This window comes from Triturus cristatus, chromosome 6 (assembly GCF_964204655.1).
Source record: "Triturus cristatus chromosome 6, aTriCri1.1, whole genome shotgun sequence".
NCBI lineage: Eukaryota > Metazoa > Chordata > Amphibia > Caudata > Salamandridae > Triturus > Triturus cristatus.
Window position 1 is genome coordinate 1,058,865,442 of NC_140589.1, and position 27,820 is coordinate 1,058,893,261.

At 42.4% G+C, this 27,820-nt stretch overlaps 1 protein-coding gene across 4 annotated transcripts in view; it reads left to right on the forward strand.

Moving 5' to 3' along the window:
- The window catches only part of AKAP7 (A-kinase anchoring protein 7), a 1,351,667-nt gene that overhangs the window by 15,138 nt on the left and 1,308,709 nt on the right, over positions 1-27,820 (forward strand). For all 4 annotated transcript variants that reach the window (XM_085611892.1, XM_085611893.1, XM_085611895.1 and 1 more), the window contains exon 2: positions 14,517-14,681. In XM_085611892.1, coding sequence (XP_085468018.1) covers positions 14,517-14,681 — 165 coding nt within the window. The remainder of the gene's footprint in view (positions 1-14,516; positions 14,682-27,820) is intronic.

A 27,820-nucleotide genomic window follows, 5' to 3' on the forward strand; every position in this document is an offset into this window, starting at 1 on the left:
GATTTGAGGATGGGTATCTGATTACATCACAAGGTGAGACTGTTCCTGATAACTCCAGGATGATTTGATAATGATTTGGGGATTAATTCACAAGCACTGACACTGTTTTGCCACCCTGTGCGTCAAACACTAAAGGAATTTAGTTGGTATTCAGTTTAAGGTCTAACAGTAAATTGGCTCCAGAACACAGGAGGTAACATATTCAATTTTCCACACTTTGAGCACAGTAACCCCGTTCTGGCCTTTAGGCACCCAAACCATGTTTCACACCAACTTTCCTTTTAAGCAAAAGTAAAAGCTCACTACTGTTATTTTCAGTGTGCCTATCTTGCGATCTCCTTACTGTAGGTGCATTTAAACTAGATGTGATACGATAGCATAGGCTTGCAGAATTATAGCACTATAATTCAGAGGTGTGAATAGTACCAAATAAAAGCTTGTTACTTCATTAATGACCTCAGAAGGATTGATGGTTGAGACACTTTTTCCAGAATTTAAACCTGCAGTCTACCTGTTAGACTCAGATCTCTTCAGCATGCACATTAACCCAATGAACTATAATACATGTTCATATACACACACACACACACATTGATAATATGCAATTAATTTTCCAGAAAACAGGGCCTCATGGCCAGTCAACAACTCGAACCTCAAAAAATAGTCCGAGTTATATATTGCATCTCATAAAAAAAATCCATTGGCTGAGTAAAACAACTATTTAGCGTCTAAGGACTTATAAACAGAGCTGTGTATGAAAGTAAAATACACCCTGAAAGTATGCCCATAAATACATCTTTTGTGCTTCTATTTGAATCCCAAATCTACAGGGTGCCAAAATAGCGGCCATGGTGTACCAAGCTGTGGAACGGCATGATAGGGAGATGAAAGCTTCTTTAAGACCTAAGCTCACCTCGCCACTCCTCAACTGTTCCACCATCAGGAACTGCCGATGAAGAGTGCAAGAGGGTTCGTTCAGCCTCGTCAAGGAGCATTGAGAGACCACCTCACAGCACCATCTTGTAGGCTCTCAACCACCGGTCTCAAAAAAATTAGCACTTTTCTTTTCAATTACTACATTCCGGGAGGAAGGAAACAATTTCCGGGGTGACGCTGGACCAATGGGATCTCCAAAAACTTGTCATTGACAATGGCTACATTTGCACTATTCTTTCATCAAAGATTCCCCCCCTCTCCAAATGGGGGTGATTCCTCATTTGTGATGTTAACAAGCTCTGTCGAATTACTGTGGGCACTATGGCTGTGAGAGTCCTTGGCAAGTTTAGAGCTAAACTCCTATGAAGGCATGGGGCGACTGCTGCCTGCTGACCAGGTCAATCCCTAAGATGTGACTGTCTCATGGAAGGAGAATTTAAATCAGCAGCTGGCTGTTTAAAAAATATATAGTTTTCTTTTTCCTGCAAATTCAGTTGCTTCATTGACATCTATTCTTGGCCTCTTTGAATTCTCCTCTTTGGACTGTGATGTAGTATTTATTGCTGATGTCTTTATTGACATATTTTATGAGATTGCGAGAAAATAAATAAAATATATGAATAAACATCAATAAACAGATGTAAAGTTTAGGGGCAGCATACTGTTATAAGTTAGATGCTCCATATTTTCATAGTTACCGTTGATTTAAATGGGCATAACTTCACTGCAGCATTTGGTGGTTCTTATAAAAATCCAAAGAAATTTTGTGAGCATTCCAAAGGCCAGTGTGTTTAGCCACAAACATTCAACAGTAAAGGTGTAGGCACGCAGGTCTGGGTGCACAGTTCTAGATACAAGTCTAGCCACTTCTTGGTTTCTCTAAGTGGCACCTGAATCTCCTGAATGACAAGTCTTTCAGGTGCGACATTATCGAGTAAACACCACCACTGCTGCTGATAGCACCAAACCTCTGGCTTCTCACTGCACAGCAAGTAGCATATGATAGCTTATACATGTATCAGCTCTATAAAAGCTGCAAAACCATTATGGGTTGGATCAACACCCTGCCGCTGATTGTCACTCCTTGAACTTCTCAGAAGGCAGTTGAGCACTGTGATCCTAATCTTTACCCCCCAGCGATGAGCATTAATACAGCAATGATCCAGGAATGGAAATCTGACCTGCAACTGCAGCCTAAATCTTTACAGACTGGAACGTGCAGATAGGGCATGAGCATGGCTAGCGCAAGAAGGCCCAATCAGGTTGTCTTGACCAGGGATTGCAATGCTGCTTTCCATAAAGTGAAATACATCTTGACATACGATCCTATGCTTATCGGTCTTGATTTCTCAGCCCTTTTTAGTTTGCAAATCACTGCTTTTTAATTAGGAAGGAGTTGGGGGTTCTCTGATATATGAGGAACTCCATAACCAAAATGCCCCTTAGCTTTGTTTCATTTTAAAAGTACTACTCCATGCACTTCGTTATTCAGTAACGAAGAAAGAATGCTTGACTGTCAAGTACATGTTTGATTCCCTCCAGTAGTAACTCCATGGCTGCAGGTTCGCATTGTTCACCGTCCATGCTCTATTATTGTGGCTACCCATTCACAAGGATTCCAGTCATAGGATCCTCTTTTGGTTCTTCACATTGCAGCTGTCCATCTTCTCCATCTGCCATTATGCCATGCATCGTTAGGATACTATAGACTTTTGACTGCCCTTTACTTCTTTGACCAATCCCCTAGGCTTGAGTGCAGTCTTTGTAGGGGCATCAAGGATATCAAGGAACCCATACTTACCTGGTGGTATTTGAACTCCGATCATAGGCAGCTGCTGGTGTGAAGCTTGTCTGCAGAGGTATTGTCAGTGTGGAATGACCGGTCTACTGTGGGGGCCGCATTTTAATGCTCATCGGCGGATGACAACTCTTTGGGTCAAGAAGGTAGTGTGGTCAGCCACAAAACCACAGTGTAGCACTGCTAACAAAAGCGTTCACAACATTAAACCATTGGAGGAATACAGAGGCTGCCAGAATAGCACAAGAAATGAGACATGAACATAGCAGTAATATAAACGTTGTAGAGAAACCACAGTGTAAACAAGCAGAGGTACCATAAACCCGAAGAAAGAAGGCCACCAAAACTTGACAACAAAAGGGCATCACCTGATTCTACAGAATCTTTACTTTTCCTATGTAAATACCCAGCCTCATATTTCCAAAGAAAATGTTTTTTTCTTTGTTAGACTCTTACCCATCTAGTAGTGCCAGATTTCATCATAGGCTCTTATCCTAGTACCTAAAACCAGGATCGTCTCAACCGTATTTCAGGAAGCACTTTGAATATCACGTAGAGTGGCTACAAATACCTCAGACCAACCTTGGTTTCCCTTTATTAGCTGTTGCTTGGGTATAGGTTAAATTTATCTTAATCGGGGGTAGGGATATTATGGTCCTATGACTCTAATTAACCGTCAATATGTTTCTGTCTCTATGCTCAGGCCTCTTGGGTCCAGGGTTTTCATCAGGACGTCAATAAGTCACTGCCCCGGCAACACAATCATTCAATTAGAGAAAAGCATGCAGTGCTAACTCGCATGCAAGGTGAGTAAATTACTCACCTATTTGTAGAGACTTGGGGGCTCATTATGATGGCGATCATAGTGGTGCTGGGACTGCCCGCCAGACGTGCGGCAATCTAACCAGCCTAATTAGGATGTGCCCGCCATACTGGCCTTTTGACATTTTGGACGGTGCTGCAGGCTGCTGCACCACTCGCAATGTTAAAATGCCACGAGGTGCATTTCCATGCACAACGTGGTAGGCACCACGCGTTGCCTGCCACCTTGTGCATGGAAATGTAGGGGGTATCATGGGTACCCCCCAGTGCACAACCACCACCCCCACCACAGAGGGGGCCCGTAACGCCCCCCGAAGCCAGCCTCCGCCAGCCTTTCTGCCATGGAAAAGCTGGCAGACGCCAGCATTGTGATCGAGCGGGCGGTGCCTGCTAGGCACAGCCACCATTTCCCCAGTCTGAACCACTCCGCCAGGTAATCGCATCGAATGTGTGTGGCAGAAGCGTGGCGGGCGCTCTTTGCGCCAGCCACGCTTGTGGAACGATTTCCCCCCGCCATCCTAATGTGGCAGGGGGAAATGCGAGCCAGATGGCGTAGGGACCGCCATCGCTGGCCCGGCGGTGGCGTTCCCTCCGCCATCGTGATGAGCCCCTTGGTTCCTAAGACAGAGTAAAGAATTAATGATCAGATCTCAAGGTAACCATCAGGAAAGTAAACCGGCTGTTATTACATACTTCACAGAACAATGGTGAAGGTACAAGTAGTCCTCACCCAAAATTTGTTACACTGTGCAAAAAAGACTGTGGTGGAATCGGAAACCAAGCAGTAAAGTAAACTGTGCTGAAAAGTCACGCAGATCACTTGTGTTTGTGATGTCACACATATTTTGTTTTCGTATTATCATGCCTGGAACCAGCTTAACAAACCATGCATCACAGGCCAATTAGGCTTCACTATGCAATACTCCCACAATACCCCAACTAGGTCCTTTAGATTCACAATAATAAATCCCTTGTTCAGTCCTGGTATAGTGACACAGAGCAGTCAGGCTTTACTAGAGGAACATGTGTTAAGCATTTCAGAGTACCAACATGGACAATAAGTATTTGACAAGATTCAAAAGAATTCAGACACCAATTTATAAAAATAGAGAGGATTTTATAAAAAATTTGACACTAAAACAAACATAGTCGGATAAGTTTAACCAGAGTTATGGATTTTAGAAGGAAAATAAAACGAGTGCAATGCACTACAGCAAAACGGTAACATTGCGATCAATGAATAAAATCACTAGTGACACTCGGTCACTTGCAGCTCGAGTCCAGTGGAAACCACTGAGGGGTATGGTGATTTGGATCCTAGGACTAGGGCATGACAGTCAGTTGAATTTTACCTGACTCGTATGGCCCGGGTGCAGCGTTGTCCTGGCTGTCTCTCGTGCTGAAGCAGCGCAGTTGCTGGTTTTACTGCTTAGTCAGTGCTGATAAGGAAGCGGATGCAAAGATTCGACAACGGGACCACTGAGGGGACGGGTTGAAGGTGCTACAGCGTTCCCTCGAGGCACAGTGTCAAACAAAGGTAGTGGTAGCCAGACTGGCCACCAACAAGCCTTGGCAGCGGAACGCTCAGCCTTGAGTTATTTCGACGTCCTGGAGTCTGGGGGAAAACTGTAGCTGCCTGAAACTTGCTGGAGGTCAGGACTACATTTCCCACAATGCACTAGACCATGTACTTTTGGTCGATCCCTCGGCAGGCCCAATGGCCTTCTTTAGTTCTGGGAGCGTGCTTTACCTGCAGGCTGCAGGGTACTAGTACTTCTAGATCAAGGAAGTTCTGAAGTTGCCTTTGGCACGGAAAAGGGTTCCTCTTGTCTTTTGAACCGGTCTCTGGTCTGGGATGAATCACAGTCACTAAAGTCATGACCGTAAACTGCAAGGTAATCAAGCGCAGAGCATGGTTCTGCCGAGGGAACAAAATTCTCGTCTCCTCATACAAAGACCTGGGAGTGTGGTTGGATAGCCGGGGCACCACATAGCCCAGATTACTTCACAACAGGCAAGTGCCAACTCTCTAACCTGGTCATCCTGCAAGTTGAAAAAATCCATCCAGTGTCCTCAGTCACTTGTGCTACTAAAGGTAATGACTAGTAAACTACTACCCAACATCTCGTAAGGATCAATTGTGTTTCATTGTAAAAAGGCTAAACAGAGAAGTTAGCAGCTACGGGAAAATCTTCACCTTACCATACTGCACAACACATGCTCAAGTACGACTAGATTTTAATTTAACCTCGCTACTGCTTGTATTAAATTCAAAATATCTAGCCTACTGTATGAAACTGGAGCAGGCACCCTCTGGCACATTAAAACGCATGATGTGGCCAGTAATAAATGGAAGAGAATCAAACTGGTATCAATATCTGGACCGCTCAATAAATGATCTAGAAGCGGATGCGATCTGTGCCATCGACCTTCCAGGTAGACAGATGGCCAAACTCCTCCTCAAGCAAGCAAAAATAATATCCCATGACTAAGACTGCAAATGTTGAAAGGAAAGGCCCATGTTAACTGGGCTTCCGAATTATATGACCCCAGAGAACTACCAATCTACCTATCCCAAACTCTGTCCAGAGTAATGTAAACAAGTTTAATGAAATTTAAATTCGGCCTGATCCCGCTCAAAGTCTTTTGGTACGGAAGAAATAAAGGGGATGAAACCAGACTTTTTAGACTGTGCGCAATGGGCATTGAGTCACTAACCCACATAATCTGCATCTGTAAACCGCTGATCCCACATAGGATATTTTGGCTGCGTCCCCTCCTACGGGCATTAAGTATTCAAACTTGAGAGGAAGAAATGCTTTTCTGCCTGAAAGATGAGTCCACACAGCTGCCAGCTAGCTTAATAACATTTCTCAGATTAACTACCCACATTTTTTAAGGCTACAGAAGATCAAGCTCGCGACCCCCAAATAGGCAGCAAAGGACCTAAAAGGGCTTGCCGCTAGAAGACTGCATAAAACACTTTATGACAAGGGGGACATGACCCCCTTCTAGACCCCAAAGATCTGCATAAACCATTCCTCTATCGCACTGATGCAGTAGCACAAAGCACTTTACAAACCGGGGAGGCTTGATCCATGGTGTGGCAGCAAAAGACCCCCAAAATCCCGAAGCGAAGGCAGGAGGAAAGTTTTAGGTTAAAGATCTGATCGACGCAGGCAGAGAAGGACCAGGGTCACAACTGGCAGCTCTGTGGACTCCAAGGAATATCACTGAATAGAAAAGCCAAGGAAGATAGTAGACGTGGGGATATTTTTAGGTTAGCGCTTTGTATGTTGCAGACAGAGGAGAATCAGGGCCACGACCCTCTGCCAGCTAGTAACGGACTTCAAAAGCCACTTAGAGAATGGCCTAATGCAACAGCTCCCTGAACCTCTAACAGGAAGTAGAGCCTGCACAAAGCACTTTGACAATAAATTATGTTAACGCCAATCGAGGCAGTAGCACAAGACCTTTATTACAAGGTAGTACTATTGAAAATCTGAAGCTCCCCAGTATCAAAAACAGCAAGAGGCACCTGCAGGAGAAGATAAGACCTGGAAGATGCAAGGATGTGGTAAGGGGGGGCTCTACAAGTACCCCAGGGACTATTTAATTGATTTAGGCGTCGCATTGCTCAAAAAGAACTACAACTGATTCTGAGCTGAGTAGTGACCGTTTTTTATTTGTTTTTAAACATAATTGTAACGATTTTAAATAATTGCACAATAACTTTTTCTGATCTGATTTGTTCAGGTCCTGAAGTCGCAGACTTGGGTCTCTTCTTTGTCCTTCATTGCATATCGATTCAGATCTTATGTTCTGGTGCCAGGGGTGCCCATTAAATCATATATTTGGAGGGGGGGGGGATGCAAGTAGCCCATGGGCTACTAGCTCTAGCGTCGTGACCTCATCTGTGCGTGGGTGCCACCTTTCCTTCCCAGAAACCTCTATTCTGCCACATCTAACAATGGCAGAACCATTCCTTGGCTGTACAGACCAGGTCACTCACCCTAGGGATGTGGTTAGCCTTCTGGGGGTGTACACCTCCTGACTACCTACTTTTTCTGGCTGCCCGGGTGCCAATGTGCCTGGGGCAGGGGGTTGACTGTTTCATCCTTGTGAAGGCAGCTTGGTTGCATATCAGAGACGGTGGGAGATTTAAGGTTCACCACCTTGAAGGCATCCTGTCAGGGAAGGAGGTGACAACCCCTTCCCAGGCAGGCCTTTGCTTCTGACTCCTGGAAGTGTTCCCACCACCTGGCAGGGGGTCAGATTCCTGTTTTGGCTGCAGACTGTAGGCCACGGCACAGGAAAGGCTGGGGCAACGAGGTGGGCAATATCAAAGACAGCCACCTGGGTGCATGTCACATTAAATATGACTTTGGGAAAAATAAGATTTGATAAGACAAGGTGTTTGATACCAAACATGACATTTTTAAGCGGTAGCATAATGGAACTGGCAACCTTGGGGTGCCTGGGTGCCAGCCCATGTTATCCTTTGGCCCCTGAACATTTATCGTAGACCTTAATGAAAATAGGCTACTATAGGGGCATATAAGTTTGCACTTTTATGTTCACACCTTTAATATATATATATATAATGACTGGCATATACTAAAAATAGTGCTGTGACTTTGCCAGTCATGGTGAGGGCAATGTCGAGATGGAGCAGTATGCACAGTATGCAATGACAGGACTGCTGTCATCTGTTTACTTGTGTCACTCAGGGTGGCATAATCAGTGCTTCAGGCCCTGGGTACCACCGGTACCACTTACCAGGGCCTTTAGGGAGTTAAAGCACTTGACAATTGGGGATGCCAGGTCACATACATCATATTTAGGGAGAGAGCTGTGGTACTGAGGCCTGGTTAGCAGACTCCAGAGCAATTCAGAGTCAAAAACTAGCAGCCAGCAGTCCAAAAGGGGGCAAAAATTGGGGGGAAACCTGCAAAAAGACTGTTTTCTTACACAGCTCTCCCCCTCTAATTAACACACCCAGCAGACTCAATCCCACTGTTGGTGAGTCTTTTCTGCCAGCGAAGAAGTATTTAGGGAAAACTGGCTGACCTATTGCAGGGCCTATTCTGCCTCACATCTCTCTGTCAGAGTCACTCCATCTGGGCAGTTGACCTACCTTAACTATGACAGGACCTAATGTAAACTGGACCTTAGCTGAAGCTGGTGTTATCCTCATCCTCTCTTGCCTTGGGTAGTGTGGTGACCACCGCTTCTAAACCTACCGTAGCTAGTGCAACACCTAGCTGGCCCAAAGACGCCAGCCAACACTTGAGCAACCCCACTAGGACCAGCAGGGTCAGGGGGCCTAATTGGCCTCTTTTCATGGGGTCTGCATCCCGTGCCAAGTACAGTGCTTCCATGAACGCTAGCACTCAGCAGAGGCTACTGACAGCTGTCATTGTCCAGAAGCACATCCTGAGCTCTCCACTGACAGGTGGACGGGGTATCTTAGAGGCAACTGTGGGTCCTTGGAGGCTCTTTAACTGTTTAGAGGGGGAAGCAACCACTTCATATGGTAGACATCCTTCCTCCACTCTTTTGTCTGTCAGTTCAGAGGTGACACCCTGGGGCTTAACAGTTGCCTGACTCTCCAGGAATTCTTGGGGGTCAGGAGAGGCCTTGCTAGTGCCAATTTTGGGGTTCTCCCTTATTGGGATAGAATGCCCTTGGTCTCTTGCTAAGAGTGGCCTTCCTTTACCTTTCGCCCCTTTCTACTGGGGGCCTACGTCTTCTAACCTTAGGAACAGGATCTCCAGGATCCTTGGGTTGGGCAGAACTCTGGGCAACTGCCCCTTCTGGGTTCAGAACCACCTCTGGGAGGTAATTGCCTAGGATGCAATCTAGGGGGAGGTGAGGACTGACCACCACTCTATGCCAGCTCAGGGCACCCTCTCTCTCTAGGGACCCTAAGGCCACAGGTCTGGTTGTGACCTCCCCTGGGATTACTCTTATTCTCGTTACTTCTCCTGGCAAATACTGGTCTGGGGACCCTAACCAGTCAACCACTACGTTATGACTGGCACCGGTGTCTCTCAGGGCAGTGGTGGGGCTACCATTTATCTGAATGGAGTGGAAGTGCTTGTTACCACCCTCAGGGATCACCAACTTACCATCTGGACCCCTTTCCCAGGTAAAAGTTATTAGGACTTCCTCATTTGTGGTGCCCTCTTCAGATGAGACATTCACCAGCCCAGTGGTAACCCACTGTAGTGCCCTGCCTGCTGGAGGTCAAAACACAGCCTGTTGTCTGAGAGTTTCTTTAGCCCTGGGTCCCCCTTACTCTGCTCGCTAGAGGTGGGGTGGGTCTGGATATTCTCCTTTCTAGCGTTTTGGGGTTCTGAGGCAGTCTCTTTGGAGGGCTTACCACCCTCCTCCTTTCCCTTTCATGGGCCTGACCCCTCCTTTCTTGAGCCACCCCTCTGGGTTTCCATGAGCACTCATGCCCTAACCCACTCATCAGCCTTTTTGTCCAACTCTCTAGGGCTAGAAAGCTCAGAATCTACCAGATGGTGGTGTAATTTGTCTGAGGTACAGTTGGTTATGCTCTTTCATAATAAAATTATATAGCCCATCAAAGGTGTCCACCTCATTGCTTTTTATCCAGCCTTGTGCTTTGACTGCGGATTCTACAAAGTCCACCCAGTCTCTTGTTTCGGCCTTTTTGGGTGTCCCTACTCAGCCACATCCTCATTAAGGGTGAGAAGTCTATCTCTTTCCTTGACTGAGAATAACTTCCACAGTAGAGAGCCCCTGTCCTGGTGTCCTATCTTTCTCATTTTGCAGGCCTTCTCAAAGAATACAGACCATTTGTCAATGTCATCACCATCATTAAACTGTGGGACAACCCCTTTGGGGATCATAAGGTCAAAGGTTTACACTTTTCCGCTATTTACTTTTCTGCCACTGTTATCTTTGGGCTTTAAGCCCATCTTGACTCTTCATTCTTCAAGGGCTAGGCTCCTTTCCTTGAGTTCAACCTTTTTCTACTCTAGTGAGAGGAGATCAAGCGCATCCTCAAGGCATACTACCACTTTACCAGTAGGGGATCTGCTACAGTGACTTCTATCACTTCCTGCTGGTGAAGGGGGTCTGGTAAAGGGTGGAGGGGCGTTGTCTTCACTTTCTTCCCTGTCATCTTCTATTTGGGATAGGGCATCATCCTCACACTCCTCAGGGTCTTCTTCTTACGAATGGCACGTCCTCTATTTCTTACTTATATGGGGGTTAAAGTCCTTGCCAATTGGGGTTGCCAATTTTGAGGGAGAAGGCACTGGCTCCAGTGCACTGTCAAAGTCGAAAACCAGCAGCTAGTAGTCCAAATGAGGGCACAAAGTAGGGGTAAACATGAAAAAAGCCTATTTTCTAACATTCCATCACCATTGTTCTGTGAAGTGAGTAACAGTAGTTGCCTTCCTGATGGCTATCCTAAGATCTGATATTGAATTATTTTCTTAGGAACCAAGACCCTACAAATAGTAATTCACTCACCTTGTATGCAAGTTAGCATTGCATGCTTTTCTTTAATTGAATGATTGTATTGTCGGGACAGTGAATAATTGACGTCCTGAAGAAAGCTCAGGACCCAAGAGACCTGAGCAAAGGAGCTGATACATGTCGACAGTGATTTAGGGTCATAGGACCATAATATCCTTACCCCGATTAAGATAATTTTAACTTATGCCCAAGCAGCCACTAATAAAGGGAAACCAAGGTTGGTTTGAGGTATTATTATCTATTCTAGGTACTCTGGTCACCGTGATATTCAAAGTGCTCCCTGGAATACGATTGAGCCTAACCTGGTTTTTAGGGACCAAGATGAGATCCGGTGATGAAGCATGCCACAAATAGGGTGGGTGAGGTATTAACATTAAGAAAAATATATATTTTTCTTTGGAAATATGAGACCGAGTAATTAGTTGTGAATGGCAAAAATTCTGTAGAGGCAGGAGATACCCTTCTGTTGTCAGTTTTAATACATTAGGGAGAGTGTATTCCTTGGGCCAGTTTCAAGGTCACCCCTCCCTTCTTCTGAGCAAGGTTCTGTTGCGACCCCTGCTTTTATTTTATAAACATCTAGTCCAATAGTATTGTAAATGATGGAGTAATTTGCTAAAAAGGTCTGCCAGCTGCATGAGATGGAGAATTGTCTGAGGCAGACAGCGTAGGGCCCTCACCCCATCGGTGACTGACATGCCTTCTGTCTTCTTCACAGTCTCTCTCTCTTTCTCCCCCCCACCGACCCCATTTACAGGCACCAGTACTGGGGCTATCCAACTACCTTTTTCCCTGCACCACTCGACTTAAAAAGAAACGGAAGAAAAATTAATGGAAGGGTTTTTGGAAATTTTGAAATGTTATGAAATAGAGATCTTTGTGCCACACCCAATCTGAGTGGCTGTCATTGATGCATTCATTTAGATAAAAACAGAAATGGTAGTTAGGCACCAAATACCGTTTTAAACAATACATTACGACAGATCTGCAATAATTTGCGATTACAGCTAGGGCAGGCTTTAAAAGTAATTCATTTTCACTTGAAATCCTTCAGCCCCACCTGGTTACCACCACCTAACACTGGAAATTGTACAGTTTAAATGCATGGCCATTGAGCAGACCACAAACATGACAAACTATATGGTAAATATTTCCTTACTACTTTTGTGAACCATGTAGCTATTATGTTGGCTTACTTTATGAGGCAAGATCAAAACATTACATTTCCTTATATTCACATTTTAGGCATCTTTGAAATCCGGCTTATTATATGCTGATTTGTATTCTTATCCTAGGTGTACCGCCATAATGGCGAGTTTCTAAATTTACCCCACAAAAAAACTGACTCCAGAATATCAGCGGCAATATTTTGTCAAGGTATATAGATTTAGAGTTAAGAATTATACATCTAGCCATAACTGTGAATACTTACCTTGACAATACATTTATAGTTGATATTCTAGTAGGTCGGTATTCGCAGCCTTGATATTTTGATACACAACCTCTTTGTATGATGTAGCAACCTACAATCAGAGGAGGAACATTGTTTGAGTTATCGTTTTGAGCTTTCAACGTTGTCCTATAGAAGACTGATTCACAAGGCCCACCTCTTTAGACGCTTTACCTCAAAATAAAATGCTGCTACCTATGCAGGTAGGTGTCACACCAATGTCATCCTGTGCCAAAACTAGGATCAGTAGGCTATGTGAAAGATATACATGTAAGACGTAATAGTGTCTTATTCATGAATCTCACATTTGCGTTTCTCTTCAACTATATTGCATTTATCATCTAACAAAAAAACAAACCATAGCAGAGAACCTAATAACAAAGTATAAAAAATAACACCAATGTAGATTAAAATACTAAAATGGGAGTATAGCATCAACAGAAGCTTACAATTAGCTGTCATTTCCATTAAGATAAGGAGCTCAAGAGAAAATCTGAGTACCATCTGTCAAACTGTGGTACAGCGCTCCTTATTCAGTCGCATGCCAGAACATTCTTAGTGATAATGATGCTAAATCTGTTCCTAACATAATTATCCCAGCAGACTTGCCAAAATCGTATTTGTTCATCTTCCGGAAGAACGGACAAATTTGTGTCCAAAATGGTAGAAGTTCACTGCAGATTGCTAACTTGAGGTATTTGTTAACCCTGGGCTTCGTGCTCCGCTTCGCCCACGGAGTGCACATCGCGCTGCCTTCTTCACCGTATACGAAGTAGGCGTAGCAGGCAGCGTTACGCACACACCGTAGCGAAGCAGAGCTGCCCGCTACCCGCCTTCCGCCCGCCCTAATTTAAAGAAGGGTAAAGGTAAATAAACCTCCTTACTTTCAGCGCGGCGTCCCGTGGCTCCCTCTTCTTGCTGACAGTAACTTCTTCATGCAAATGCGCATGCGCGGACGCCTGCGCATGCGCATCTCTCGCGAGAAATGCGCATGTGCGGGCCTCCGCGCATGCGCATTTGTGTGAAGAAGTTACCGTCAGAAAGAAGAGGGAGCCCCGGGACGCCGCGCTGAAGGTAAGGAGGTTTATATGTACTTTTAACCTTCTTTAAATTATTTTTAAATTAGGGCGGGCGGGAGGCGGGTGGCGCGTAGTGGGGCTACGCGGAGCACGCGAGGGTACGTAGATTTTGCCACACTACGCGCTGCACCACGTAGCCCCACTACGCCCAGGTCTGGTATTCGTACCTTATGATTTTTACACCTATGGCAAGGCGAGATTTTTTACCACTGGCTACATAACCACCTCGGCGTATGATCAAATCAAAATAACTCTTTTATAGTGTTGCAACTTGGAGTGAGGTGTATGATTATTTATGTATCATGTGTTATTAGAGTTAATCTGCCAATAACAACTCCTCTTTCAGTATTCCTCCTACCGGGCCATGTCATTCGCCGCAATAGCATGAAGCATGCATGAAACAGAGACAATGGATTTTTGTCCTGGGATCAAATAAGCAGTTGCATATCTTATTCTATAGTGTAACTTAAGTTCTTGTCCCTGTTACCCTTGAAGATAGTGATCCCTCCTCTAAGACGTGCAAGAGATCTGTATGGAGTTGTCTAAACATTAGTCATAGTGTCTTCTCTTTGGAAGGATCCTCGTGAGCTTCTCTTCCTCCTACTGTTCCATCCATCGCAGTAACATCAATTGTCTGTATAGGTCTTAAATTTACACCGGGAGGTGGCATAGTGGAATGTGGGTGTTGTCTTGAAGAGCTGTATTTTTTTTAGAAAACTAGGTCTCATTTGGTAGTGCTACTGATACATGAAAGCGTAACATTATGGTGAAATATTCAACAAACTCCTAATCTGTTCCTGACTAAAAGCCATTGTATTCAGAGCACCTGGATACCTTTCATGGTCAAGAACACTTCACAAAACGTCTGTTATTCATTCATAGATCTGTTGTTCAATGTACAATATCTATTTTTTAGATTCATCTGAAGATCTAAAAAATTCAATGGATGAAAAACGAAAGAAAAGAAAGAGATGCAGACAAAAAAAGAAGAAAAAGAAGTTGGGGGCACCTGGTTCTGCTGACATAAGTTGGTTAGCAGAGTTGCCATTTGTGAACACCGAAATTGGAACCATTTTTGAAAGTAAGTTAGACCTTTTCTAAAATGTTTTTGCATTTCTGAAACAAAAATAGTTGGCATTCGTATGTTTTTATAGTCTGGCATAGAGAAACGCATTTGATTTGATTAGTTAAACGTGCCCAAAAAATAAACATCAAAACAAATACATAGCACTCCACTACAACAAAAGTGAATAATAGTAATTTGCTCTTAACACTTTTTATGCTGGCAGTATCTCAAATTAGTCATTCTTTAATACACTAGCTGTTCATTTTTTGCATTATGTCTTATTAATTTAGAGGGACAAGATAAAAGTTGTGGGTTTGTAAGCACAATACAAGATACAGTAAAAAGGGGTAGATGTAAATGAGAAAGTCAACCTTTAAACACAAGCAATTACTTTGGGTAGCATTCAATTCCATCATTTTAGCTACGCAGTGCCACTGTGTAAGGGGACCAACCATATCCATATCAGACTTTGCTCACATCAGTTAGGAATGCACTGCTACCCAGAGGAATTCTCAGAGATTATCAAGAGGCTGTAAATATTTGGTCTAAGCATTTCCATCTATAACTTTTTTTTTGTCTCTTTACCGTATATCCTATGAACATGTCTTCCTATCTGGCAGTCCTGCACAAACCATGTGAAACTTCTTCTGCCATATTTGTATACTTTTCACTTTCTGTATCTTGTAAGCATCAAACAGTTTGGAACATTACTGTCTGAAAAGTTTCAGCTCTCCGTCCATCATCTCCTTGTGTTTGCTTTGTTCGACCAAAGTTGGTAGGGTATGCCCAGACGTGGGTCCCTTCCTCACTTTGCCACTGGATTCAAGCTAGCCTGGCTGATGAGGGGTGTTACCCTGAAACCGGTCCCAGTATGCTTGTTTCTGGTCCAGGGAAGACCTGGTTTGGCAGTTAGGGCTGGACTGTTCCCATGAGGCACAGGGTCATGACTGATATGCATATAGCTGGGTCTGAACTGGGTTGGTGAAGTGAGCTAAAGAACGATGATGGATTCAACCCAGATCTGTGACTGGGGTCAGTGTCTGAAAGGTTTCAGAGCTCCGTCCATCATCTCCCTATGTTAGCTTTGTTCGCTCTAATTTGGCAGGGTATGCCCAGACGTAGGTCCCTTGTTCACTTTGCCACTGAATTCAAGCTTGACTGGCTGATGAGGGGGGTTACCCCGAAACCGGTCCCAGGATGCTTGTTTCTGGTCCAGGGAAGACCTGGATTGGGCAGTTCAGGCTAGACTGATCCCATGAGGTACAGGATCATGTCTGATTTGCATATAGCTGCGTCTGAACTGGGGTGGTGAAGTGAGCTAAAGAATGATGATGGATTTAACCCAGATTTGTGACTGGGGATGAGTGTCTGAAAAGTTTCAGCGCGCCGTCCATCATCTCCTTGTGTTTCCTTCACCATTAGTATGCCTGTACCACGCATGTCTTTACAACAAATTTTGTTCTCAAGACATGAATGATAAAGGTGTATGGGTGGTAAAGGTTTTAAAAGTAAGTATTATTTATTTTAATTTTCTAAAGGCATATGCGTGATAAACGTTTTATAGGTAAGTACAGGCAATTACCAAGTTATAGATAGGTTTTAGGGGTTAGGGTGGGTATGGGTTTTTGGGTGGTGAGGGCATTTTAAGATTTTGGGTAGGGTATAGGATTTCGGGTGGTAAGGGCATTTTTAGTGTTTAGGGTGGGTATGGGTTTTGGGTGGTAAGGGTAAATTTAGGGTGGGTATGGGTTTTTGGGTGGTAAGGGTATTTTTAGAGTTTAGGGTGGGTATGGGTTTTTGGGTGGCAAGGTGATTTTATATATGTATAGAGAGAGATACAAACATACATATACATGTATGCATCTGTGTGTGTGTGCGTATATATATATATTCACTGAAAAAACCATAGGTTTCACACACGTTATAGTTAGGAATTAGCATTTAAAAAACCTTGCAAATTCATTTAAAAAACCATAGGTTTCACACATGTTATAGTTAGGTAGATATTTCACTCATAAAAAACCAATGAAATTCCCCCGTTATAGTTAGTTCAGATAACTATAACTCGCGCGCCCGCAATCCACTGCACATGACGTCACATGTTACATCACTCATGACATGGTCAGTGGCATCGCTCATGACATCACTGATGACATCATCCTTGTGATAGAGTGGCGGTCGCGCGAGTTATAGTTATCTGAACTAACTATAACGGGGGAATTTCATTGGTTTTTTATGAGTGAAATATCCACCTAACTATAACGTGTGAAACCTATGGTTTTTTAAGTGAATTTGCAAGGTTTTTTAAATGCTAATTCCTAACTATAACGTGTGTGAAACCTATGGTTTTTTCAGTGAATTTGTACGGTTTTTTAAATGCTAATTTATTTATGTATTATTATTTTGTTTATATATTTATTTTACAATAAACTACGTATTAAAAATTATTATTATTTTTTTTTGGTTTTCACCCTGCGATTTAAAAAAAAAATAAAAATTTTTTATTGCCTTCGGGGTCCTTCGGGGACCCCCTGACAAAGGCTAGGGGGTCAGGAACTCTCTACCCTGCCCCCTTTTCACGTTCGCCACCTTCCTTTTTCACTCTCGCACTGAAAACAAACAAAATGGCGGCCGACACTTCCTGATTTCGACCGATTCGAACGTTGACTAACATGTAACCACCAATCAGAATTACGCTCGCGCACGTTAGGGTGCTCGCACGGTGCGCGCACCCTGCGCGCGTATAGATATATATATGCTTTTAAATGCTATTTTCTCCGGAAATACTGAACAGATTTACACCAGACCTGCAAAAGGCACTTCCTTGACCTTATGGCTACCACTCTGCCAAATTTCAAGTAATTCTGTTCAGCCGTTCGGGCTGTAGCTGCGACTAAAGGTCCTATGGAAAAATGCATGGGGAAAACGCGTTTTGGGACCCCCCTTTTTTCTCGCCCCCCGCTTGACGAATCACCCCGAGACTTTCAGGGTAGGAGCTGAACGGAGCGCCCCATTAGTTTTGAAAATTTCGCGAGGATTCGTCAACCGGCGCCAAAGTTATTCAAAATAGAATTTTGAGATTTCCTATGGAAACACGGTCCTAACTATAACTATCTACTGGCGACTGCCAGTAGATTATATATATATATATATATATATATTCACTGAAAAAACCATAGGTTTCACACAAGTTATAGTTAGCTGTACATTTCACTCGTAAAAAAACAATGAAATTCCCCCGTTATAGTTAGTGCAGGCAACTATAACTCACGCGACCGCAATCCTCTGCTGATGCTAATACTGTATTTAGACACTTATTTGCCCATGTCTTCTTCCATTAAATTTTAGCTATACATATATTACAAATATTTTTTTTTCATAAAGACACATATGTCATCAGCAGAGGATTGCGGTCGCGTGAGTTATAGTTGCCTGCACTAACTATAACGGGGGAATTTCATTGGTTTTTTACGAGTGAAATGTACAGCTAACTATAACTTGTGTGAAACCTATGGTTTTTTCAGTGAATTTGCAAGGTTTTTTAAATGCTAATTCCTAACTATAACGTGTGTGAAACCTATGGTTTTTTCAGTGAATTTGTACGGTTTTTTAAATGCTAAGTTACTTTACGCCATTCGTGGCGTGTGCGCCCAGCTAACGCAGTTCGTTCCGTGCGCGCACGGTGCGCTTCGCGCACAGTGCGCGCACAGTGAGCACGCGGTGCGCTTCGCGCACCGCGCACCCACTTTACGCAGTTAGTGCCGTGCACGCACGGTGGCGATTTTTCGAAAAAAAATAAAAAAAAATTTTGTCCTTGGGGGTTGTTTGGGGACACCTATATCGATGCTGGGTGGTTAAGAACTGAATATACTGCCCCTTTAGATGTTTTTTGTCTTTGTTTTTGCTGCCCCCCTCAGAGTGCGAGAGAGAAAATGGCGGCCGCCGCTTCCTGGTTTCGACCGTTTCGAATGCTTACTTAGATCGAACAGCCAATCAGAATCGCGCTCGCGCACGTCACCGTACGCGTACGGTAAGCGCACCGTAAGCGCACCGTAAGCTGGCTCAGATATATATATATTGATTTAAAGGCTATTTTCTCAGAATCTACTGAACAGATTTACACCAAACCTACAAAAGGCACTTCCTTGACCTGTAGACTACCTCTCTGCCAAATTTCAAGGAACTCTGTTCAGCCGTTCGGGCTGTAGCTGTGTCTAAAGGTCCTATGGAAAAATGCATGGGAAAAACGCGTTTTGGGACCCCCCTTTTATCTCAGCCCCCGCTTGACGAATCCCCCCGAGACTTTCAGGGTAGGAGCGTAGCATAGCGCCCCACCTATTTTGAAAATTTCGCGAGGATTCGTCGACCGGCGCCAAAGTTATTCAAAATAGAATGTTGCGGTTTTCCTATGGAAACAGGGTCCTAACTATAACTACCTACTGGCGACCGCCAGTAGGTAATATATATATATAAATATATATATATATATATATATATATATATATAATATATTCTGCACACAATCTTCCTAGCCAGGAAGAAAAACGGGCCGCACTCTCAAAGTGACAATTAACGCAATTTATTTATTTATTTTCATTAGGGCATAGTTAGCAGAACTTGATCTACGAGTTTCGATGCCTCCTGACACCTTGCTCACGATCAACTCGCCCACTGACTAAGTCTCGTTAAAAAGCAATCAGGTTGCTATGATGTCATTTCCTGTGTTCGTACTGGCCCTTTGCCTTGTGGTCAATGTAGTTGCCAGCGGTTTCTTTGAACAGAATGAGTTCATTTCCACATTTCACTCCTGCTTGACTGTACATTAAACTTGAAGTTATTTGATTAAATGGTTTTCCGGGATACAATTGCTCTTTATGATTTCATTTCATTAATTACGGCATCCATTATGCAATGTTTTGGAAATACTTTTCTTTGATTATTATTTAGAATGTTATTTTTATGTTTGTCAATAAAGTTACTTCTTCTTTTTTACTATTTTTATTTCCTTTCATGTTCCTCAAATGTTGTTCTCTCTTGTTGCATTGTCGATTTTTTTCTTGGTCCGTGATTCATTTTGTTGTATCCCACATTATTTGTATTTTAATTATTGATGTTTTATAAATGAATATATAACTCCTCTGATTGATTCAGGCCATGAGGACTGAGAGTTCTCAGGTTTAATATGTAACGCGATTCCTTCTGGCGCAACAACTTCTCCCGATCTCCACCGCGTTCTCTTTTTGGAATTGTCTCTATTCCAAAAAATCTTAACTTCTTCCAATCTCCTTGGTGAAACTGCTCCATATGTTTTGATACCGCATTGGTTCGGTCTTTGTGGATAGTTGCCCTCACGTGCTCCATTATTCTTTTCTTTAATTCACAAATGGTACTTCCCACGTACCTTAGTGGGCAGGGGTATTCCATCACATATACTGTATATTGCGTCTTGCAGGTGATTAATTGACGAATTTCCCAGACTTTATTGTTGGCCAATTTCACTTCTTTGATGGGTTTGGCTATTTGGCACATTTTGCATGAATGGCATTTTACAAACCCTTTTGTTTTCAGCCATGTGTCTTCCTTTTTTTTGACTCTGAAATGACTGTGAATCAAATGGTCCTTCAGGTTTTTTGCTCTTCTGTAAGTCACTGTGGGATGGCTCCCCACTATGTCTTTAGCCGTGCTATCCAATTGCAGAATCTTCCAATTTTTTCTGAGGATTTTTACAATTTGGTTGCTTTCTTGTGCATAATCCATAAACCCACTTTTTACATGTATACAAATTCTTTTTCTTGTTTCTCTATTGTCCTATTCCACTGCATTTATCTGTGCCCCAGGGAACGCTTCCACACACTTTCTTGTATTAATTACACTTCTTTACATTTTTAGTTTCTCTACCTTTTAGCCCACTTGGGCGGTACCTTTTTTATTTTTCTACCCACCTGTCGTCGTTTTAGGACTACTATAGACCCTCTCTGCTTTGAATATGCTGACACTGTTTCTCCGTATCTCATTCCCACCCAGGCTGAGTCTGTCACAGTTGCGAGTGTTCACTTGAACTTTCTACATACTGACAGACACCCGGGTGTGACACTATAAACAGAGAGCATCTTCCGTTACGACAAGAGTTTGATTCAAGTAATCTTATTAGGGTAGTTTTCTAGATAGCCTTATCATGCACTCACCGTGTGTACTTCATATACTCTAAGTCTGTATTTTCCCTTGTGGGCTTCTTTTACGTCTTCTATGTCTACATGTGTTTTCAGGACAGAGAGAAACACGAGATACTTTGTTTCTTTTTAGTTGAGCATGGTAATTTGCCGTTTTGATATATATATGCTTAACAATATATGTATCTTGTGCCCTTTTTATTTTTCTACATGTATCTAATTTAAACACGTTTATCAGGATTTTGTTCGTTTTTTTGTCATGTCATGCCGTATGTTTTGTCATGCTTTTCTATGTCTATGATGTCAGAGTGGTGGTTGCTCTGACAACTGCACATTAACATATTTAAGTGTCACTAGAATGTGTAACAGACAAGTGAACAAGGCGGTTCGCCGTCGAAACGCGTCTTGCTGTTGTTGGATTAAACTACATCTTTTTGCCAGTATTTCACGGAGTCTGTGCCTGTCTGCTGTTCGTCTGCCAGGATTGGAATTCCATATATATATATATATATATATATATATATATATATATATATATATATCCACCAAAAATCCCTCCAGCCGGAAAGAAAACGGGATGCACTCTTTACAACCTTTTGTCCGCTTTATTTTCTTTATAAATTCACTGCATGGGGTACAGGCAATAGCTGATCTACGCGTTTCGGTATTCCTGATACCTTGCTCACGATCAACTGTTTGTTTGATCCCGTCCTCTTTAAGTTCAATTGAAATTACATCATTTCCTGGCGGTTTTCAAACACTCCTTTGCATTCTGGAGAATGTAGTTTTGAAACCCATTGTTTCTTAATGTTATGTCTGTCCTTCTTATTTATTTACACTCTAATGTTTTGTTTTTGGTAAGAAAAGTCCAGTCGACATTATTCTTCATGAACGCTTATCTTTTCTCTTTACCTCCTCTGGTGGAGTTTAATCTTATAAGTGATGAGTCCTTTTGGATCATTAGTTACCATTTTTTCGATTTGTTCTTCGATGTTTTCATCCCTTGACTGCATTTTCTTACATTTTACAGTTTTCATGTTCATTTCTTCTTTTTTTATAGATGTATGTAGAGCTCTTCTGACTGATTAAGGCCGTGCGGATATAATGTTCGTAATTTTAAGATGTACCGTGACTCCTTCTGTCGCAATTGCCTTTCTCGATCTCCCCCACGTTCTTTCCTTGGAATGGTCTCAATTCCATAGTATTTCAATTTTTTCCAGTCTCCTTGATGGGCTTGTTCCATATGTTTTGCCACCGCATTGGATTTATCCTTATGTATTGTGGCTCTTATGTGTTTCAATATTCTTTTTTTCAATTCAAAGATGGTGCTCCCCACATACTTCAGTGGGCAGGGACATTCCAACACATAAATCACATATTGCGTTTTGCACGTTATTAATTGGCGAATCTCCCAGATCCTATTGTTTGCCATCTTTATATTTTTTGTCTGTTGGGCAATTTGGCAGGCTTTACACATGTGACATTTTATGAAACCTTTTGTCTTCAGCCATGTGGATTCCTTTTCTTTTCCTTTGAAATGGCTATGGATTAGATGGTCCTTCAAATTCTTCGCTCTCTGTATGTTACCGTCGGATGCTTTCCCACTATTTCCTTCACAGTAGGATCCAACTGTAGTATCTTCCAGTTTTATCTCAAGATGCTCACTATTTGTTTACTTTCCAATGAATAATCCATTATTAACCGGATGGTCTCAGGTTCTGTTTTCTTTGATTTTCTGGATAGGCAATCCTCTCTCGTTTTGCTGTTTGCTGTTTCCCAACATTTTTTTACTATGTTGGTATTATATTTTCTTTTTTTGAATCTTTCCATTGTATTTTGACCGTGTATTCGCCATTCATCTTCTTCACTGCATATTCTCCGAATTCTCAAGAACTCCCCATAAGGGATACTTGAGATTAGGGTTTTTTGATGGAAGCTTGTTGCTTCCAAGGTGGCATTGGTTGCTGTACTTTTTCTGTGTAAAGTTGTTTGTATGTGGCCATTTTTGATGTATATTTCCGTATCAAGGAATACCACTCTTTCATTACTGATCTCATATGTAAACTTTATATTTGTTTTGCTGTTATTTAGTAACTCGAAGTATTCCTTGAATTCCATTTCCGTGCCATCCCAGATGATGAATAGGTCATCAATGAACCGTTTCCAACTGACGACCTTATTCACCATTCTGTCATTACTTTCACACCATGCAACCTCTTTCTCCCAATATCCCATCGCTAAACAGGCATAACTGGGACTAAAAGAAAATCCCATTGCAGTCCCATTGCTCTGGCGATACACCTCATCTCCGAAAACAAAGATATTTTTGTTCAAGCATATTGATAACATATCAAGGAGCATTTTGTTGTGTTCACTGTATTCGATGTTACGTTCCTTCAAAAAGTAGTCACATGCCTCAAGGCCCATGTCATTTTCAATGTTTGTATATAAGGATATAACATCCATAGTGACTAGTTGGTATGTGTCCTGCCAGGGAGTGTTTTGCAGTAGTCTTAACAGGTCTGTTGTGTCCTGTATATAGGAGCTGAGTTGGGTTACGTAGGGGTTTAAGAAGAAGTCAATATAATTGGCCATTGGTTCTAACAATGAACCTTTCGCTGACAGGATAGGTCTACCCGGTGGTTTTTTGTGATCCTTGTGGAGTTTTGGCAAGAAATAATTGTGGCTGTGATTGGATGGGATACTGTTAGATATTTACATTCATCTTCATTTATTAGTTCCCGTCCCGCCCATTCTTGAAGCCTGTTATCAACTTTTTCTTTTATTTCTAGGGTGGGATTCTTTTTCAATTTTTCATAGTAATTTGTGTTTCTTAGCTGGCGGTGTGCTTCCGCTACATATGCTGTTTTGTCCATTATTACTATGTTTCCCCCCTTATCTGCCATTTTGATTTCAATCTGATCATCCATTGTCAAGTTCCGTAGGGCTTCCCGTTCCATCTTGGTTAAATTGTCGGTAAATGCTGATCTCTTTATTTTGTATAGGTCTTGGATAACCGCTTCTTGAAACAGATCTATTTTGTTTCCTGGTGTTAATTGAGGATAAAATTTGGACTTCGATTTCATCCCGCTTAGACCTGCTCCTCCTTGTGTAACTGCCATACTTAATGGGATTTCCTCTCCCTCCATTACATCCAAATTTAATAGTGTCAAGAAGCCTTCAGTATCCTTTACTTGTACACTAGTTGTTTTTTCTTCCGATGTTTTAATTTTCCCATAATGTTTTTTCTCTCCCAAAAATTTGGCCAGTTTGATCTTACGAATGTATAGGTACAAATCGATTCTTACTTGTGCTAAGTCCATTTTACTTGTGGGGCAAAAATTTATCCCCCTTTTTAGTAGCAGAGTCTCTGTATCTGAAATGGATCTTTTGGATAGGTTCACTACTTGTAATTCGTTCTTTACTTGTTCTTCCTGCGCATGCTCCTCGTTTCTGTTCCCATTGTTTCCACGGTAACACTTGCTTCTGTTGCCCCTTCTTTTGGGTTTCTTTGTGACCATTTCCGTCCTCTTCCTCTTCCCCTTTGTTGCTGGAATGTGGGTCGATTTTGTTCCCATTGCCTCTGTTGCAATATTAGGCGCATGTCCCCTAAAAAAGATAACTTGTTCCTATTTGCTTCAGATTGTTGTTCCCCATCACTGGGCTCATTAGAGATTAGGGAGGAGGCACTACTTGAGAAGCTTGTTGCGATGTTCCAGGTTGCTTGTTCCTTCATTGCATCAAACTTTCGAGAAAAAGTAAAGATACGCCCCTCAGCGTAATCATTTGCATCCCTGATGAATTTGGAATGTTTTCGTTCTCTTACTGAGTCCTCATGTTGATCGATTTGCACTTCCAACTCTTCCTTGAACTTTACCATTTCAGTGGTCATCTTTAGTGAAGATAATTCCTTCTCTGTTTTCACACAGTTGTTCCTTTATTTTGATAAGGCCAATTTCTATGTGCTTTACCAATATTTCAATTAGGCCTAACGATGATTTCAAAACGAAATCCCCCCATTCCTGCAATAATTCATTTGATGCGTCTTGATGATTTGGCATCAACATTATTCTCAGCCCTCTAGGGATTCGTTGTACTTCCAAATACTTTTTCAAAGTGATTAGCTCCCAGGATTTATTTATCTCTTTGCGGCTTAATTTCTCCCATACACGTATTTTACTTTTAATGTCCGTTTTTCCTGTCATGCCCGATGTTCCCGGGTCTTTGTCTGCATTGCCCTTTTCAAACATCGAGCCCAACATCTCATTCCTTTTGGCTTCTCGTTTCTCCATTTCTGCCTGCCCGTCTGTTTTTCCCAATTGCTTACAATAATGGCTTCGCGCGGTTGTAAATCGGACTTTACTGTAACTTTAAAGCGCTCACTTGGCCGCGTGTTTTCCTGTTGAAACCTGTGATGCGGATTTTTAGCACAGTTACTGTTCCAACACTAAGCTGAAATATCACCGATGTGAAACAATGTGGCCACTTTTCTCTTCAACACACTCTTACCTCGGTTCTTTCTTCCCGAGCGGTGTGTCCTTTTCACTTGCTGCTTCTTCTTTCAGCGGTCACTGCTCCCGGTGTCATAAATACACTCCACTGGTTCCCAGTTACCGGGTAATTGCAGCGCTCCTCGTGGGTGCGAATCCCTGCGGTTGAACCACACCGCTTTAAATCCACCAAAAATCCCTCCAGCCGGAAAGAAAATGGGATGCACTCTTTACAACCTTTTGTCCGCTTTATTTTCTTTATAAATTCACTGCATGGGGTACAGGCAATAGCTGATCTACGCGTTTCGGTATTCCTGAATGTCCCTGCCCACTGAAGTATGTGGGGAGCACCATCTTTGAATTGAAAAAAAGAATATTGGAACACATAAGAGCCACAATACATAAGGATAAATCCAATGCGGTGGCAAAACATATGGAAGAAGCCCATCAAGGAGACTGGAAAAAATTGAAATACTATGGAATTGAGACCATTCCAAGGAAAGAACGTGGGGGAGATCGAGAAAGGCAATTGCGACAGAAGGAGTCACTGTACATCTTAAAATTACGAACATTATATCCGCACGGCCTTAATCAGTCAGAAGAGCTCTACATACATCTATAAAAAAAGAAGAAATGAACATGAAAACTGTAAAATGTAAGAAAATGCAGTCAAGGGATGAAAACATCGAAGAACAAATCGAAAAAATGGTAACTAATGATCCAAAAGGACTCATCACTTATAAGATTAAACTCCACCAGAGGAGGTAAAGAGAAAAGATAAGCGTTCATGAAGAATAATGTCGACTGGACTTTTCTTACCAAAAACAAAACATTAGAGTGTAAATAAATAAGAAGGACAGACATAACATTAAGAAACAATGGGTTTCAAAACTACATTCTCCAGAATGCAAAGGGGTGTTTGAAAACCGCCAGGAAATGATGTAATTTCAATTGAACTTAAAGAGGGCGGGATCAAACAAACAGTTGATCGTGAGCAAGGTATCAGGAATACCGAAACGCGTAGATCAGCTATTGCCTGTACCCCATGCAGTGAATTTATAAAGAAAATAAAGCGGACAAAAGGTTGTAAAGAGTGCATCCCGTTTTCTTTCCGGCTGGAGGGATTTTTGGTGGATTTAAAGCGGTGTGGTTCAACCGCAGGGATTCGCACCCACGAGGAGCGCTGCAATTACCCGGTAACTGGGAACCAGTGGAGTGTATATATATATATATATATATATTCACTGAAAAAACCATAGGTTTCACACATGTTATAGTTAGCGGAAATTTTACTGATAAAAAACCAATGAAATTGCCCCGTTATAGTTAGTGCTGGCAACTATAACTCACGCGACCGCAATCCTCTGCTGATGCTAATACTGTATTTAGACACTTATTTGCCCATGTCTTCTTCCATACATTTTTAGCTATACATATATTACAAATATTTTTTTTTATAAAGACACATATGTCATCAGCAGAAGATTGCGGTCGCGTGAGTTATAGTTGCCAGCACTAACTATAACGGGGCAATTTCATTGGTTTTTTATCAGTAAAATTTCCGCTAACTATAACATGTGTCAAACCTATGGTTTTTTCAGTGAATTTGCAAGGTTTTTTAAATGCTAATTCCTAACTATAACGTGTGTGAACCCTATGGTTTTTTCAGTGAATTTGTACGGTTTTTTAAATTCTAAGTTACTTTACGCCATTCGAGGCGTGCGCGCCCACTTAACGCAGTTCGTTCCGTGCACGGTTTTTATCAACTTTAATAAGCCCTGTACATTTGGTGGCCTTCGGCCACCAAAAGCACAGGGGGAGGGGTCAATGTGGATAGTGTTTTTTTTATTTCGATTTTATAATTTCATGTTTTTTTTATACAGTAATAAGCTCTGTACATTTGGTGGCCTTCGGCCACCAAAAGCACAGGGGGTGGGGTAAGTGTTGATAGTGTTTTCGGAATCGATAAGCCCTGTACGTTTGGTGCCCTGCGGCCACCAAAAGCACAGGGGGTGGGGTAAATGTGGATAGTGTTTTTTTTATTTCTATTTCATTACCGTACGCTTACGGTAAGCGTACGGTAAGCGTACTCGGCGAAATTGCCGAAAAAAAAATATAACCGTTTTTGCTCTTGGGGGATGTTTGGGGACTCCCTCAACATGACTGTGTGGGAGGGAGTTGTCAAATCAGCCTCGTAACATGTTTTTGGGCATCATGTTTGATAAATAACACTCAGTGCGAGAGACAAAATGGCGGACGCCGCTTCCTGGTTTCGACCGATTCGAATGTTTACTAAGATCTAAGAGCCAATCAGAATCGCGCTCGCGCACGCCACCGTACGCGTACGGTAAGCGTACGGTAAGCGTACCGTAAGCGGGCTCAGATATATATATTGATTTAAAGGCTATTTTCTCAGAATCTACTGAACAGATTTACACCAAACCTACAAAAGGCACTTCCTTGACCTAGGGACTACCTCTCTGCCAAATTTCTA